At 44.8% G+C, this 15498-nt stretch overlaps 1 protein-coding gene across 2 annotated transcripts in view; it reads right to left on the reverse strand.

Annotated features, from left to right (window-relative positions):
- The window catches only part of smad7 (SMAD family member 7), a 39597-nt gene extending 25362 nt beyond the window's left edge, over positions 1-14235 (reverse strand). Inside the window, exons 1-3 of one of the 2 annotated variants that reach the window (XM_080206324.1) lie at positions 12962-14234; positions 11641-11694; positions 3216-3290 (exon numbers count right to left, since the gene is read on the reverse strand). In XM_080206324.1, coding sequence (XP_080062450.1) covers positions 3216-3290; positions 11641-11694; positions 12962-13631 — 799 coding nt within the window. In that variant the 5' untranslated portion in view covers positions 13632-14234. Of the gene's footprint in view, positions 1-3215; positions 3291-11640; positions 11695-12961 lie in introns of both variants that reach the window. The other variant, XM_080206412.1, reaches the window with a different exon arrangement.
- Positions 14236-15498: the final 1263 nt, after the last annotated feature.

Below are 15498 nucleotides of genomic sequence, written 5' to 3' on the forward strand. Positions count from 1 at the left end.
CAATTTGTTGATTTTTGGGGAGTGGGAGACATTTCTATGGCGGTTAATTTGATGGCCACTTGCCAGGAGCTCCTTATACAACAGCAAAAAGCTGATCATGAGGGGAATTCACCCTGTTCAACTACCCATTCTGAGCCAATGCACCTCCGTTTGCATGGTGGATTGCTTTACATTACAATGGGGTATTTTGTTACATAATAAGACTCATCGCTGTATCAAGCCAACAGTCCAACCCTCTCCCCATGTTTCCCCTTTCTGGAATCAGAACTCTGCTGTTCAGCCTCAGTGTAACAGATTCAGGATTAAGACCGGATTAACAAGACATGCTACTTTTTATACCAGAGTATGTGACCCCACATAAAATGTCAGTAAAAAGTGTTCATTCTGACTCCTGGCATATCCCTTTGTTATTCCCACCTCAATTTCAAACTCCTTGCTCAGGCACATTCCCCTTTCTGCTAAATAACCATTAAGCAAGTCGCTCTGTCATTTGCTCTATCCGTATCAGCACCAGGGCCATTTTAACCACTGGTACAAATCCATTGCATACCAGACTTGAATGGATACATTTCTGCCTGCACTTTTTTTGGGGCCTTGTAGAATCCATGGACGTTTGCACAGAGTGTTTCAGGCTGCACTCCCTTTTCAGTTATTTAAAAAAACTCAGTGACAGTTTTGTTTGCACATCAGCCCCATAACCCTGTTTGGGGCGGGGGGGGAAAGAGAGAGAGAGAGAGAGAGAGGAAATGAACTTCTTGTGAACCTGCTCCTCGGTATGGCCAAACTCACCAGCAACAGGCCCAAGCAGAGAGCGACTGAGGGGGTCATCTGACCCAAATGTCTGCCCATCTACCACGGCTGCATTCATGGCCATGTGTCCCTAGAGAGGGAGCATGTGCAGCATCCACTGGCACCGTCAAGGCCTTCCATGGGCACTGTAGGGACTGAGGTGTCTAAATGACTCCTTTAAATCATATTTAAGTTTGATGTTTTAAGTTTCATTTGTGATTTTATTGCAGGTAGTATCCCTTTAAGGATCTGTTCCTTTTATCATTTGTCCCTCAGTTTACTTCATTAGGTTGGAAACTATATGGTGAATTCTGAGCCACTCTTAATTAATTAGCTCAAATTGCTTCCACTGCCACTGACAGATCACTTTAATGCTCACAGCTCACAACGATCACTACCCAACACACTATTCCACAAAGCATGCCTCAAAACAGAACACAGAAAATTCTGCATACGCAATCGGCGCGCTTAAAACAAACTCCAGCTAACGGCACAGCTCCCCATATCAAAACTGTTCTGCGCAGGTTAACAGCGGCAAGTGGGGCTGATTGGAACTCCGAGTTCCAACAACTTCCTACAATGTAGCACCAGAGTCTAAAATTAACTTGTTGGATCCTGACCAGAATGTTAGTCACTGAAATATCAACTCATACATTTTATATCAGAGAGAGAGAGAGAGAGAGAGAAAGCAAAGGGCTCAATGCAGATTCGCATTTATAGCCTAATTTACTTCCTATTCTCAAGTAATTCATTTGGTACAATTTCCCACAAAGCAGCAAATAGTCAAACACACTTGAGTGAGGCCCTAACTAAAACAGACACACAACTGACTATGTTGATCCATTATTAACATCATGTATGAATAGGACAACGGTTGGATCTCCCCCCACCACCCCCCCCCCCCTCACCCACAATTAAAATTCAGCACGTGATTGCAAACACTGGAATATGAAAATAAAGAAACATTTCACTAAGGACACAATGCCCCTTTAAAATCCCAGGGATTTAGCTTCCACTGACGAAGTGTATTGCACACAGAGAAATCCAGCTCCAAGTTTCACAATATTCCTGTACCAGTTCAAACCCATGTAATGGGAATCCCCCCCCCCAGCATCAGCTTCACTCTCCCAAACTCCTATTACAGTTCAAACTCGGCCAAACCTATAAACTTCTGCAAAGAGCACAAACCTCACCCCAAGTTTACAATTAAGCACATTTAGAATACCAAATTACACCGTGCAGTGTCAACACCACAATAACTAGAATACCAGCTACAGTTTCAATGTACGACACCATACAGCATTGTGCACCCAGATGGGCAATAACTGTTCGCAAGTCAGCGACACCCACGTCCCACAAATGAATAAAAAATATGACAGGCTACACACCCAGGACATCCAGCCACATTCTGACCCATGAGATTCAATTCATTATCACTACTCTTTCAATCAACTGGGGGTTGAGGTAGGAGATTGTTGCTGCTTGTGCTTAATCTAGTGGAGCACATCAGCTACTCATCACGGAAAAAGTCTGATTCTCAACCAATTGGTACCATTATCAACGTAATGAAAAGCAAGCAGACAATCTGTTCCATCAGAATGTAGGCAATAAAGACAAAAGATCCCCACCCAACATTCTCAAACCTCCCCGACCCCCAAACACACTATGGCTAGAAACTAACTGAGCGCTGGAATCAAGAGGGGACTTCAATCAGGCAGAGGCTAAAATCTGGCTTTCTGACCATGGTGGAAGTCTAAGGGATTAAAGCTGGCAGCGTTTCAGTGATGGCTTTGCTCTCAGCCTCATCTGGCAGGAGCGGCTTTCCCAACAATGCCAAGAATTCTCACTAAATCACCGCTTCACCAAATTAAATCAGATCTTCAAAAGATTATGTCAGCAGTGAAAAGGAAACTCGTGCCATCGGATTTACAACCGATTAAAAAGGTGGCAGGCACCAGGTGAAGTGATCCATGTGGATCATGGTTAAGTGACAGTCATTGTTGACTATCGAGGAAAGCGGGAGCAGAGCAAAGGAACGTTTGTGGAACTGGGCTGCTGGTGGCGTAAAGGCAAATCTGGAGGAAGGGCAGGAGTGAGGGACGGGAGGGATGAGGAGAGTCTGCATGCTGGACCCGGAGGCTCTTTTGTTCTCCTCAAACTGCACTGCAATCCACCCAGTTTGGCCTCTCACTGGTCACCCTGCCACACAATCAACTTGTGCTCCACTTGGCTGCAGTCTAGCCTTTAAAATTAGCCTGACATCCCGACCACAGCAGCTGGCGGCGTACAGGCGGAAATGACATGCGCCATGTGGATTCGGTTCCACCCATAACCCTCCAGAAAGAAAAAAATAGTGAACATCCCATTTCAGTGCTCAGGAGGAATTACCATTAACCAGTTGCGAATGCCTCACAATTGTCTCTTACCTGAAAGCCCCCCAGGGGCCATATAATGAGTTCCCCCAGTTTCAGTCGAGGGAGGCACAGAGTCTGGTGAATCGGCTGGAAGCAAAAAGGAAAAAAAAACACACACCTTAAAAATATTTCAGCACATTTTCCTTCTGGTATCGTTTCAATCATCCAGTCTGGACATCACAGCTAATTATACACTCCCTACACTGCCCTGGCCCTACCCCCCCACTGCCTTGCTGACTAGACTCTTGTATAAAAGGTCATTTCAACAAGATACCGGATGGCCACCAGCATCTACGGAACCACAGGCACACAAGGCAGAGTTGTTAGAGAATCAAAGAACCCTACAGTGCAGAAACAGGCCATTTGGCCCATCGAGTCTGCACTCACCACAATCCCACCCAGGCCCTACTCCCATATCCCTACATATTTACCCGTTAATCCCTCTAACCTACACATCTCAGGACACTAAAAGGGGCAATTTTAGCATGGCCAAACTAACCTGCACATCTTTGGAGGAAACCCATGCAGACACGCGGAGAACATGCAAACTCCACACAGACAGTTGGTTGGGGAAGAGAACTCCAAATAACCATATCCATAACTTAAGTCACACTTCTCCCTTCAGCTATCTAATTACTGTGATTGCGTTCACAATCCAGTCACTCCTCCCATTCACAAACCGGATGCCAGCATAAGGGAGATCGTCTCCCAGGGTGCCATTATAGAACATAGAACATAACAGCGCAGAACAGGCCCTTCGGCCCACGATGTTGCGCCTACCAGTTAAAAAACAACGACCCACTAACCTAAACCAATCCCTTTTCATCCATAAACCTATCCACGGATCTCTTAAACGCCCCCAAACTAGGCGCATTTACAACCGCAGCAGGCAGGGCATTCCAATCCCTCACCACCCTCTGGGTAAAGAACTTACCCCTGACATCCGTCCTATAACTACCCCCCCCCCTTAATTTAAAGCCATGCCCCCTCATGCTAGCTTTCTCCATCCGAGGAAAAAGGCTATCACTATCCACCCTATCTAAACCTCTAATCATCTTATACGTTTCAATAAGATCCCCTCTTAGCCGCCTTCTTTCTAGCGAAAACAACCCCAAATCCCTCAGTCTCTCCTCATAGGACCTCCCCTCCATACCAGGCAACATCCTGGTAAACCTCCTCTGCACCCTCTCCAAAGCCTCCACATCCTTCCTGTAATGTGGGGACCGGTGGAGATGCCGGTGTTGGACTTGGGTAAACACAGTCTCCAGAAACCACACTGGGGTGGAAGTCGTTCTTGGGGATTTTCTCAGATGTCACCCTTACTTGGCACAGTGATGGGTTTCCCTCCTGTCTGATTAAGGGCAGTAGGAGACCAATCTGAGGCTTGAGAGAAGAGGCAGGCTGCACTAACCAAGAGTAAAGGGTAAAGTCATCATAGTCCTGGATGATTATAGGCTGCCCTCCCCTGTGACAGAGAGAGTTGACAGATGGTGATTTAACCTGGACAGCACAGTGGTTAGAACTGTTGCCTACATCACACCAGGAACCTGGATTCAATACCCCGCTTGGGTCACTGTGTGCAGTCTGCAAGTCCTCCCCGTGTCTGTGTGGGTTTCCTCTGGGTGCTCCGGTTTCCTCCCACAATCCAAAAGACGTGCTGTTTAGGTGCACTGACCATGCTAAATTCTCCCTCAGTACATACACGACCAGGCACCAGAGTGCGATGACCAGGGCACTTTCACAGTAACTTCATTGTGGTGTTAATGTAAGCCTGTGTTAAAGTAACACTTTAAACTTTATTTATTACTTAAAACCTGAGGATCACCACATCTCAGGCAAGCGACAAATTTCTTAATGAGGATAAATCGGCTATTCCCTCAGGGACATCAAGCCTCGAACTGGGGTCGGGAAACTGGCACACCAGTTAGCATTGGTATTTTCAGGCCCAGTCTTCCTCAATTCATGCCTCGGCACGGCCTGTAAACTCATCCATAATTGATATCCTCTGGGGGAGTCTTGACTGCCAATTTATTGCTCCATCCTTCTGACTCACTGCCTGATTCAGGTTAGTCAGGAATTCACAGAGGCTATACAGCAATCACACAGTAGAAATATGGGGGCGGATGGGGGAATGGAAGAGGTGGAACAGAGCTTAGGAGTATTGAGACATCAGGGTTCTCGCCCGCTGGCTGGAAAGCAGAGACTTCCGCATTGCCTTTGTTCCAGAAAGCTCATCAAATCACAAGCTAATCAGGCAATGGCGAGGCCAGCAGAAGACCTTCCCCTGGAAGGAAGACCCCAAGGAGGGCGGTGGTGCCACCCAGGGGAGGGTATGGCTGTTGCCGTAAGGACAGGTACTGGAGTCCCAGGATCACACAGCAACCTAGGCCATAGGAACTGCACCTTTGATCAAGGGACACCCTGCCCTCATCAAGAGAGAGAGGAGAAGCTGGCCACAGGGAAGTAGCTGCTGTGCACACCACATGGCAACAGGTCTACAGCTGGGTTAATACCAGCAGCAGCATGATGAAGCTCTGGAGTGGTCATTGATAGGCCACTTCAGGACCTCAATTAGCAGCATGACAGGAAGGTTAACAATGAGCTTCACTGCCCAGAGTTTAACTTGTGCAGAGGCAGGAAAGGGGCAGGGGGCAAGCCCCTCCTGTCCAAGTACAAACTCTTCATGTCTCTTGCACCAGCAAGCATTGAAAATCCCACCCTAAAGCACACAAAGTCAGGGTTACAATGGCAGCTGTTAATGAGTAGATGTAACGCCAATCTGGTGAAAAGGCAGAGAAATCCATCCAGCCCTCAAAGGGTTAACCTTAGTTTTCCTTTCCCTGCAGCCATTTCTGACTGAGCTGATGAAAGCCATCTCCTAAAAAGCTTCAGCCTTGTTTTCATGCCACAGTTCCACATTAAGAGCTGGACAGTGAGGGAGTGATGTGGGCCCATTTTCTTTGGCTTCTTTCCAAGCTATCTCTATTTCCCAGCCAGCCGCACAGAAATACCTCAAATACTCGGCGACACACTCAAACCTAGAGGCTTTGCAAAGACCAGCCCCTGATAAGACTTTGAGCACAATTACAGCACGTCTCCAAATGTCTCTCACGTCTGTCACTTCAGAATATAACATTGAAACGGTGCAGAGAGTCTGTCCGGACTGCGGACGAAAGAGCGTCAGCAGATCTACACAAAAACTACCTTTAACCCACATCAGTCTTACGCTGTACCGGCTCCAAATTCCACCCAGCTCATATCACAAGAAACTTTTCAAAGCCAGCCCCTGATATTTAACAGTCAGGGATATCTCATAACTAACATGGGGCCATTACTAAACTCTACATAGGTAGAGACTTCAAAGAACTACTTGTTTTTTTTTCAAACATTACCCGAACAATTTGGGCCAGCTCTGCTAGGGATAAAAACTTCCCACTGTTGGTGTTCAGAGGAGATTTTGTTTTCTCCCCTGAATTGGCCTCAGGTTTATTTTATATATATATATTGTCTCCCAGGAGCTTACATAGCTGCTGTAGAGAGGAGGTCAAAATGCTGAATTACAACAACACTGAATGGGATAGGCTCAACAGACCACCAATCTTTTCCCACCTGACATTTTCATATGTTTGGAGTTAATCCCGAGGCCACGGGAGTGCACTCCCTACAAGCTGTTATACCTGCCGTGCCACCTTACTTCAGCATTGTGGAACCAGAAACCTGTTGCTATGCTCCCCAAGCCCAGGCACCCAGAGATTGACTCTGATTCGATCGGACTTCTTATTTTCATGTGTATTAGCATACACAGTGTCAGGTATTGTTTCTTGCACACTATACAGACACAGCATACTGTACATTAGAGAAGAAAAGGACAGTAAGCAGAATGTAGTGTTAGTCACAGCTAGAGTGTAGGGAAAGATCAACTTAATGCAAGTAGATCCATTCAAAAGTCTGACAGCAGCAAGGAAGATGAGCTGGTTGGTCAGGCTTTATCTTTTTCCCAACAGAAGGTGGTGAAAGAGAGAATGCCTGAGGTGCGTGGCGTCCTTAATTATGCTGGCTGCTTTGCCAAGGCAGTGGGAAGTGTAGACAGAGTCAATGGATGGGAAGTTGCTGTTTTCTTTGCCATGGGAGGGGGTCAGAATAGCAATGCCTGGCCCTGTTCTCCACCAAGAATTGCACTCATGAGGGAACTGTCTAAAAGCAGGAAACCCCCAGCCAGGGCAGTGACATCAGTGGGAGCATCCTTTAACTTCCATTTGTGCCAGTGGAAAAGATAGATCTTTCTGCTTCAATTTGATTCAGCTCTTGTGTTTTACTGTTCCAATGTTTAGAATTCTTCAAAAAAAACTTGTTTCATGACACTGAAGTGCCCAAATTGCGATCAATTCCCACCAATACTGACAAGCAGATATACAGAAATTAAAGTACATTCTCTTTTTTTTGGTTTCCACTCCAGACCAAAAGGAAAACCCTTTTCTGCAGTTCCCAAATGCCAAAAATCGGCATGACTTCCTCGAAAGTGGCTGGGCTTTCCCTTCCCTAAATGCAGCTTCAGATTGTGGCTTTCTGTTTACATACATAACGTTAACCTTTATGTCAACACTGAACAGGAAGTTGTTCCACTCAACTAATGGGATACATCAGGTGCTGAAGTCGCTGTACATCTAATTTACTTGAGGGCCCAAAATATTTCAGACAAGTCTACTCCATTTAAGCTGCTGCCTCAGGCACTCCCTTGCCCCATGGCAGAATCTGCAACGAGTGCAGGCCACCAAATTGGGCTGATGAGCTCAACTTAATTTGTTAATATATTTATACTTTGTTACTAATTGCCAAATTTCTCAGTTGTTTTTTTATTCCCTCTGGGTAGAAATCAGACTACTTGGAATCAAAAACACTCCGTAGAGGGAATGAATAGGGCACACTCGAATCAAAAAAACATGCTTGATTTTACAATATTTCTTTGCTTCCTACACATCAGCGCACCACAGCTGTACCCATCAGTAAGAATATTCCTGCCAGTTCCCCCTCAGCTCAATAAGCATCTACATGCCTCAGTCAGTGAAACACACGTTCAATCAAAGCTAATGGACCATGTTTATGAACAGGCAAGAGTAGGCCATTCAGCCCCTCCAAAAAGACAATGGCTGATCAGTATCTGAACTTTACTTGCCTTGGATCCCTCAGACAAGGATGAAATAGAGATGCCAAGACTTGGTCTCTCGAACTTGGGTTAAGAGACAAAAGGAATTAGCCAAGATACCTGCTGGAAATACCTGCATGGCCATTGGGTGAGACAGCCTCATGTCAGTGCCCCTAAAGTCAAATTAGCTCAACAACACTATCCAGGCTCATGTTTTATTATCAAAGTCCTACCTGCCTGTTGAGGTGTTCCCCCCTCGAGCCCTGAGAGAGGAGTATGGTAAGAGATTAAAATCCTGCTAGATCACTAAGAAAAGTAAATTCAATTTCAGGGTTTTTCTGATTTATTTTCTCTTCCTTAGATCCTGTGGATTGTTTAGTCTTCTCACGCAGAAATACATTCTGACCTGTCCTTTCTTCACAATTCATAGGGTGAATTACTGCTACAGACACCCTGCAGTCCACGAATAAATATCTGCTTGGAGTCACAGATCCTCATCGCACTTCAGAAAATAAAACTGTGTGGGTAAATATTGCAATGTACAGCGCTCTATGTGACGGGAGCTTGGATTTGGAGATTGGTCCATCACATTTGCAGCTGGCATGATTTTCTGGATGCAGGATTCCTCAGGATACTAATAACTATTGCAAAGGTTTGCTTGGGGGTCAGGAAGGGCGATGGAGAGAAGAAAATGGGAAAGTTAAGATTGGTTCAAACAAGTGGTCAGTTCCCATGGAATTTTACAGGAGCATCAAGAGCCCTCAGAAGATGGGTGTAAAGTAAAATAAAAGTACTACATAGGCCTGCAGCTGCATTTCACTGAAAAAGGAATCACATTTCAATGTGCTATATAAATACTTGCATTTATATACAACATTTCACCTTTCGCAATTACTCTATAATAAAGCACAATCACTACTGTATGACAACAGAACTCACAAGAACATCACTGCACCACATTGAAACTGACAGCCATTTTACACACAGCAAGATCCCAGAAGGAAAACAGCAATGAAATGAAGTCCAGATAATCTGTTTCAATAGAAGTTCAAATCATGGCCACAACTCCAAGAACTCCCTTTCTCTTTAGAACAGTGCTATGGTTTGATGCCTCATCTAAAGATGGTACATCCAACAGTGCAGCATTCCCTCGGTACTGCACCAAAGCGTGCCCGTCTGTGTTCATGTCTCTGGAGTGGAATTAAAACCATAAAGTCTGACGCAGAGCTGAGAATTCCACCACTTGACAACTTCAAAACAATGTGTGTCTAAAATAATTATTGAGCTATTTCTACAGATAGACATCTCAGCTCACCCCATCCACAGCCTACTTTCCTGCTTAATAAAGACAGCAGTCTGTAAGCGGGAGACACTATACATCCACATAATTTCCATATCATACTTAATGAGCTGACATCGCTTGTGCTCTACTCAATGCTGTATGACAACAAAACTCACAAAAACATCACTGCACCCTACTGAACCAGAACTCGGGCACCAGAAACTCATGCAGAGGAACTTTACTGAGGGCAGTGCTCCTCTTAACGTGGAAGCCTATGAAATAGATGCCTCTTACGTTATAGTAATGAAGAGATGATGGAAGAAGTGTCCAATTTCACTTATACACAGATAGACAGACAAATACGAATGGCGAGTAATACAGTCTTTCCCAAAGAGGTATTCGTGCATTCCTCCGAAAGGATAGTTCAACTACCACTGGGGGGGGGTCATAAAGAAGAATGTGCCCTTTGGGATAACAATATCCGACTTATATCCGTAACAGTCCACCAAGCACCTTTACACACTACATAGACATTTGTCTGAGCCTCAGCACATGTAGAAATGTTACTGCTGAAGACTAACGCACATCTGATTACCCTATTTTTAGTCACTGGTGACTCCCAGCTGGGTCACGCACCAGCCAGATCACCTCAGCTGTACTTAACTTCAGCAAGGTATTTGTGAATTGGCAGGAAATAAAATGCATTGCCCTGTGTGCCATATTAAACCATACAGAAGTAGCTTCAATCCACTGATAACAGTAATACCATAGTCAAGACAATGCAACTGGCCTCAGCAATCATGAGCTAGAGTGGGGGAACCAGCCATGGTCCCATCTCAATCAATCAATCACTGACTGATCCAAATGATTTGGTTATTATTATATGGTCATTTATGGGAGCTTAGTTTTTTTTGTTCAAGGGATGAGATCTTTGCTGGCTAGGCCAGCATTTATTGCCCATCCCTAACTGCCCTTGGGAATGTGGTAGTGAGTTGCCTTCTTGAACTGCTGCATCCATGCAGTTAGATGCACCCAGAGTGCCGTTGGGAGGGGGTTTTCCAGGGTTTTGACCCTTTACAGAAGTAACGGCAGTATATTTCAGAGTCACGAAGGCGTGAGGCTTGGAGGGGACCCAACAGGTGGCAGTGTTCCCATCTGCCTGCTGCCCTTGCCCTTCTAGGTGGTAACGGTTGTGGGTTTGCAGTGTGCAATCACATTTGGCCATCACATTTCCTACATTAGATCACTGGCTTTGGGATGTCCTGAGGCTGGGAAAGGCACTTATTTGCCTTTACTTCAAACCACAATCCCAATGACTTCTGTTGGTAAGAGTGGGTGAAGGAGGGCAAGAGCAAGTTAAGTCTGTCACAGCCCTCTCCCCATCAAATTGACTAATAATCATCAATGCCTACGTTTGCAGAAGAAAAAAAATCATATATGGGTGAGGTTCTGAAATGTGGCAAGCAAACAGCAGTGGGACCAAACCCAAAAATATGGCGGTAACTTTTTTTTCACTGGCTCCACTATGTCTCTCACAAACTTCATGCATCAAAATTTCCATATGTTTAGATATACAGATATTTCAGAGATATATGTGGGAAGCATGCATGTTACGTCTTGTCCTGAGCTGTATATAGTGTATTTATTATTTTCTTGTACAGTATGAACGTAAACAGTTAAACACTGGTTTAACTCTACAGGAACTCAAACTGGTCCAAATTTCCCCAACCAACAATCCCTCTGGGAGGACCAACTCTCTCTAGCTGTGCCCCAAACCATTCTCCTTCCTGATAGAAGTTTCTATAAACATCTACCCCCTTCCCCCTCCCCAGTTTGAACTCATTGAAAACAATCTTCAAAAAAAAAGCAATAAAGCAAATTTTTTTTAAAAAACTGTTATAACTTGGTGTAACTTTTAAGTGGCTGGCGGCTATGAGAAAGTCTTTTTAATTAAAAATGCATACACACATACACAAACTGCATTTTAAAGTCATTAATAAGGCAATACTTACCAGGTTGTTTGAATGAGTCCATTGGAAATCTAGAATAGGGAGGCGGGGGTGACTCTGGAGACATAAAAATGAGAAAAAAAGGCAAAGCCATGAGAAAGAGAGATATAAACTTATGATAACACTGGCAGGAGAGCCGGCATTCTTTCGTAAACTGTTTGTCTTAGCTCTGGGGGCTGGAGGCAGAACAGCAGAGGCGGCGATTGCCTTGATAGTTAACAGTCACATAAACAAAAGAGTCAGCCTGGCGCCAGCCTCACTGATATGCAACTTGTGTGTCTAATCGCCCCTCCTTGGCTCACGTAAACCACTTCTGCTCTGGAAATTACCACTGAAATCAGTCTGGCTGAAGATCTGACCGCGCCATCTAACTGGAAAATCACCCATTTACCTCGGCGACAAGTCTTCTAGACAACTTTTTTTTTAAAAGGAACAAACTTTTAAGTTACTTTTGATTGATACATTTGACAGGATTTATAGGCTGTTTTAAAATAGCTTCCCTTCTCCTTCCTTCTCGAAAGAATGTTAATTTAAAACAATAACTTTTGATGTTCAGACAATTCCCAGAAGCATTTAGACAAAATTAAAATTTTAAAAATAAATTGTAGTTCGCCCCCCCCCCCCCCCCCCCACACAATTTCAATTCAGATCAGTCTGAACTCAAAATGTATCTGGCTTAATATATTTTATTTGAAATGGCATCATATTTATATTGTAATGGGCAAAATGTTGCCAATAATATTGTGGCTAGATGAGCACTTTAAAGGGTAAAGAGCGATGTGACATAAATTTTTTTTAAACTGTAACTGTCCCTGAGCCACCATGGGATAAAATTATGTTTTTAAACCGGATCGCCCGGAATTAATACTAATCCGGGATCAAATTCGATTAAGCGCAATGTGAACGTTGCACCATAACCACTTTTTGAAATAAAAAGCGATCAGTCGATGAAATGACAGTATAAACTCCCAGACAAAATTGACTTGAATGAGTGCATTGTAAAGGGTAAGATTCACAAAGCAAATCCTGATCTTGCAGGGGACACCCTTCGGGACGTAGTAAGAGTGACACCAGGTTAAAGTTGGCAGAAGCAAAGTTAAACACGTCTCGGTTTTTTATTATTTTAAAAAGTAACCATTAGTGTAACGCCTGGTGAACTTAAATGTAGGTGATCCCTATTCCATTGGAGATGGCCCAGGTGGCCAGCACACTCAGAAGGGAAAATCTTACAGCTAGATTTTGCAAAGACAAAATACATGTTTTTTTAAAAAAAATGTAACCTGCCCCATTTAAAAAATATTAAAATATTTTCAAGTGATCTTACCGAGTTCACAGAGTCTGCTAAGGTGGTGAGGGTTACAACAGACGGAATCCGGATTATTCGTCCCGTAGGATTCACAGCAATAAAGTCTTTTTAATTCCGAAGAGTTTCTCAGGTCAGCCCAACGGAAGACTTTGCAGATCAGTACCGGCAAGGAGTAAGTTTGTTTGCTCAGTTTGGGCTCGATCATTTTGGGTAGGAGGAGGCAGCCGGTGCGGGCTCCCCCTTTACTCTCCACCGATTGCAACAATAATTCCAACTGTTTCTCTTTCAGCTTCTTCAGCAGCGAGTGGGTCAGGCTTTTCAATTCGGGGTCCGAGGCGGTGTATTTGGATGCTTTCCCCCCGCAGCATCCCCCTCCTCCGTTGCTGCCACTGCTGCCTCCCCCTCCTCCTCCTCCACCGCCGCTGCTGCTGCTGCCTCCCCCTCCGCCTCCTCCTCGGTTTGCATCGCCCTCCTTATCCGTCTGGCCGTCCGCCTCTCCCAACGCACGGCTTCGCCAAAGTCGCCGGACCAGACCCGATCGTTTCGTCCTGAACATGCGAGACGAAGATCGGCCAGAAAGAAATTTGCTAAAACCCAGCCAGGTACAGCAAAAACATACCCGCAAAACATGAATCCAGCCTCTTCTCGATGGCAACAACACAGTAACAGCCGCACAAATCTGTAGCATACGCCACCCCCTTGTATTTTTTTTCAAAAGGAGGTTAAAAAATAAAGGATCCGGTAAATTGGTTTGAACAATTCTGCAATTAAATACAGGGGGATGGGTCAGAGCTTCCCACAGATACAATCATGCATTGTAACCCACCGGTATAAAGTAGGAAAAATGTAGCCAGGAATATGTATCCATTAAAGTGTAACCCAAGCGTTCGCTTCTTGTTTCTTCCTTTGGCTTTTTTTTTGAAGGGGGTTTAATCCAAACCCTTAATCCGGCGGGCAAGGCTGTTCTGACGATTGCGGAGATCGCTTTTCTTCCTTCGCTTTCTCTTCCTTTCGGCGGTTACAGCTAGACATGCAGTGTCTCTAATCTCTGCTTTCTTTTTGCTTTCTCTGTAGCTTGGTTTTTTTTGTACGTGCGTCGGCTTGTCTTGTCTCTCTTTGCCACTTTCCTTGCTGTCTCTTTTTTACAAAATGCTGAATTTATAATGGAGAGAGTGAGATAAGGGGAAATACACAAAAAAAAACACCAAGAAAGTTGTGGCCGTTTGCTGCTCTGCCTGTGGATTTCCTGAGTGCTCCGGACTTCTGGCTGTAGCTGACACAAGGCTAGAAATTTACAAGCTCCAGCTTTGGCTGCGCATTGGCGCGGTCCATCACGTGTGCGTCTAGACACTTTGTCGCGGCCCCCGGTTTAAAGTGATTGTTACGCAAACAAGCGATCACATTACTAACAGCCCCTTTTACTTTATAACCCCCCACCCTAGCATACACACACACACACACGCACGCCATTGCATCTAACCATTGGGAACATTAAACCTCTTCTAATCACTATTAATACACAAACTATCATTTTTTTCCCCTTTGGTGGTGGGCAAAATCGGTCAAGGGGAAAAAAAAATTGGGATCTGCAACTTTGCTCCAGATTCTTGAATGAACATTTCTGACAATTTTTTTTGCCTTCCCAGTACTGCAGCAGAAACAGGTAAAGCACACTGTCTTGGAAGAGGGTGGTATAAGTCTGAATGAAGGTTGCCTGTCAAAAGGTTTGAAACTATTGATAACCGTGCGAGATCAATGATAACGACTTGCACCTTTACACGGCTTTTTGTTAAAGGTTGCGGAGTAAGGCTCACATTTGCCAATTGACACCGTGCGGAGATATGGTCCAAAGTGCTTCAGTTAATTGGTCACTCTTCAGGTCGAAACCAACAAGGACTTGCATTTACAATGTGCTTTTGGGCTTCTGGTCTCACAAAGTTTGACTGCAGGCCAGTCAGGCAAGATGGGTACATGAGATTGGCAGTAAACCATGAATCATAGACTCCTGGCTGTGCAGAAAGAGGCTATTTGGCCCATCGAGTCTGCACTGACAACAATCCCAGCCAGGCCCTATCTGCGTAACCCCGCATATTTACCTTGCTAATCCCCTGATGCTAAGGGACAATGTAGCATGATCAATCAACCTTTGGACTGTGGGAGGAAACCGGAGCACCTGGAGGAAACCCACGCAGACATGGGAAAACGTGCAAACTTGTCACAAACGGTGACCCAAAGCTGGAATTGAACCCAGGTACTGTGAGGCAGCAGTGCTAATCACTGTGCCACTATGCCATCCATGAAATCCTTGAGCCTGTTCAGTCATTCAGTGAGGTTATGACTGATCTTAGATCTAGTCCATATATACCTACCATTGCCCCATGTTTTTTAACTCCTTGGCTAACAAAATCTAGATAGGCTGGGCGAATGGGCCAGGAAATGGCAAATGGAATTTAATGTTGGCAAGTGTGAGGTGGTCCACTTTGGTAGGAAGAATGGTAGGAAGGACTATTACTTACGTGGCGAAAAACTGCAGCAGGCGACGGTGCAGAGGGACC

The sequence above is a fragment of the Carcharhinus amblyrhynchos genome, chromosome 1 (genome assembly GCF_965287045.1).
Source record: "Carcharhinus amblyrhynchos chromosome 1, sCarAmb.v2.hapA, whole genome shotgun sequence".
In the NCBI taxonomy this organism is placed as follows: domain Eukaryota; kingdom Metazoa; phylum Chordata; class Chondrichthyes; order Carcharhiniformes; family Carcharhinidae; genus Carcharhinus; species Carcharhinus amblyrhynchos.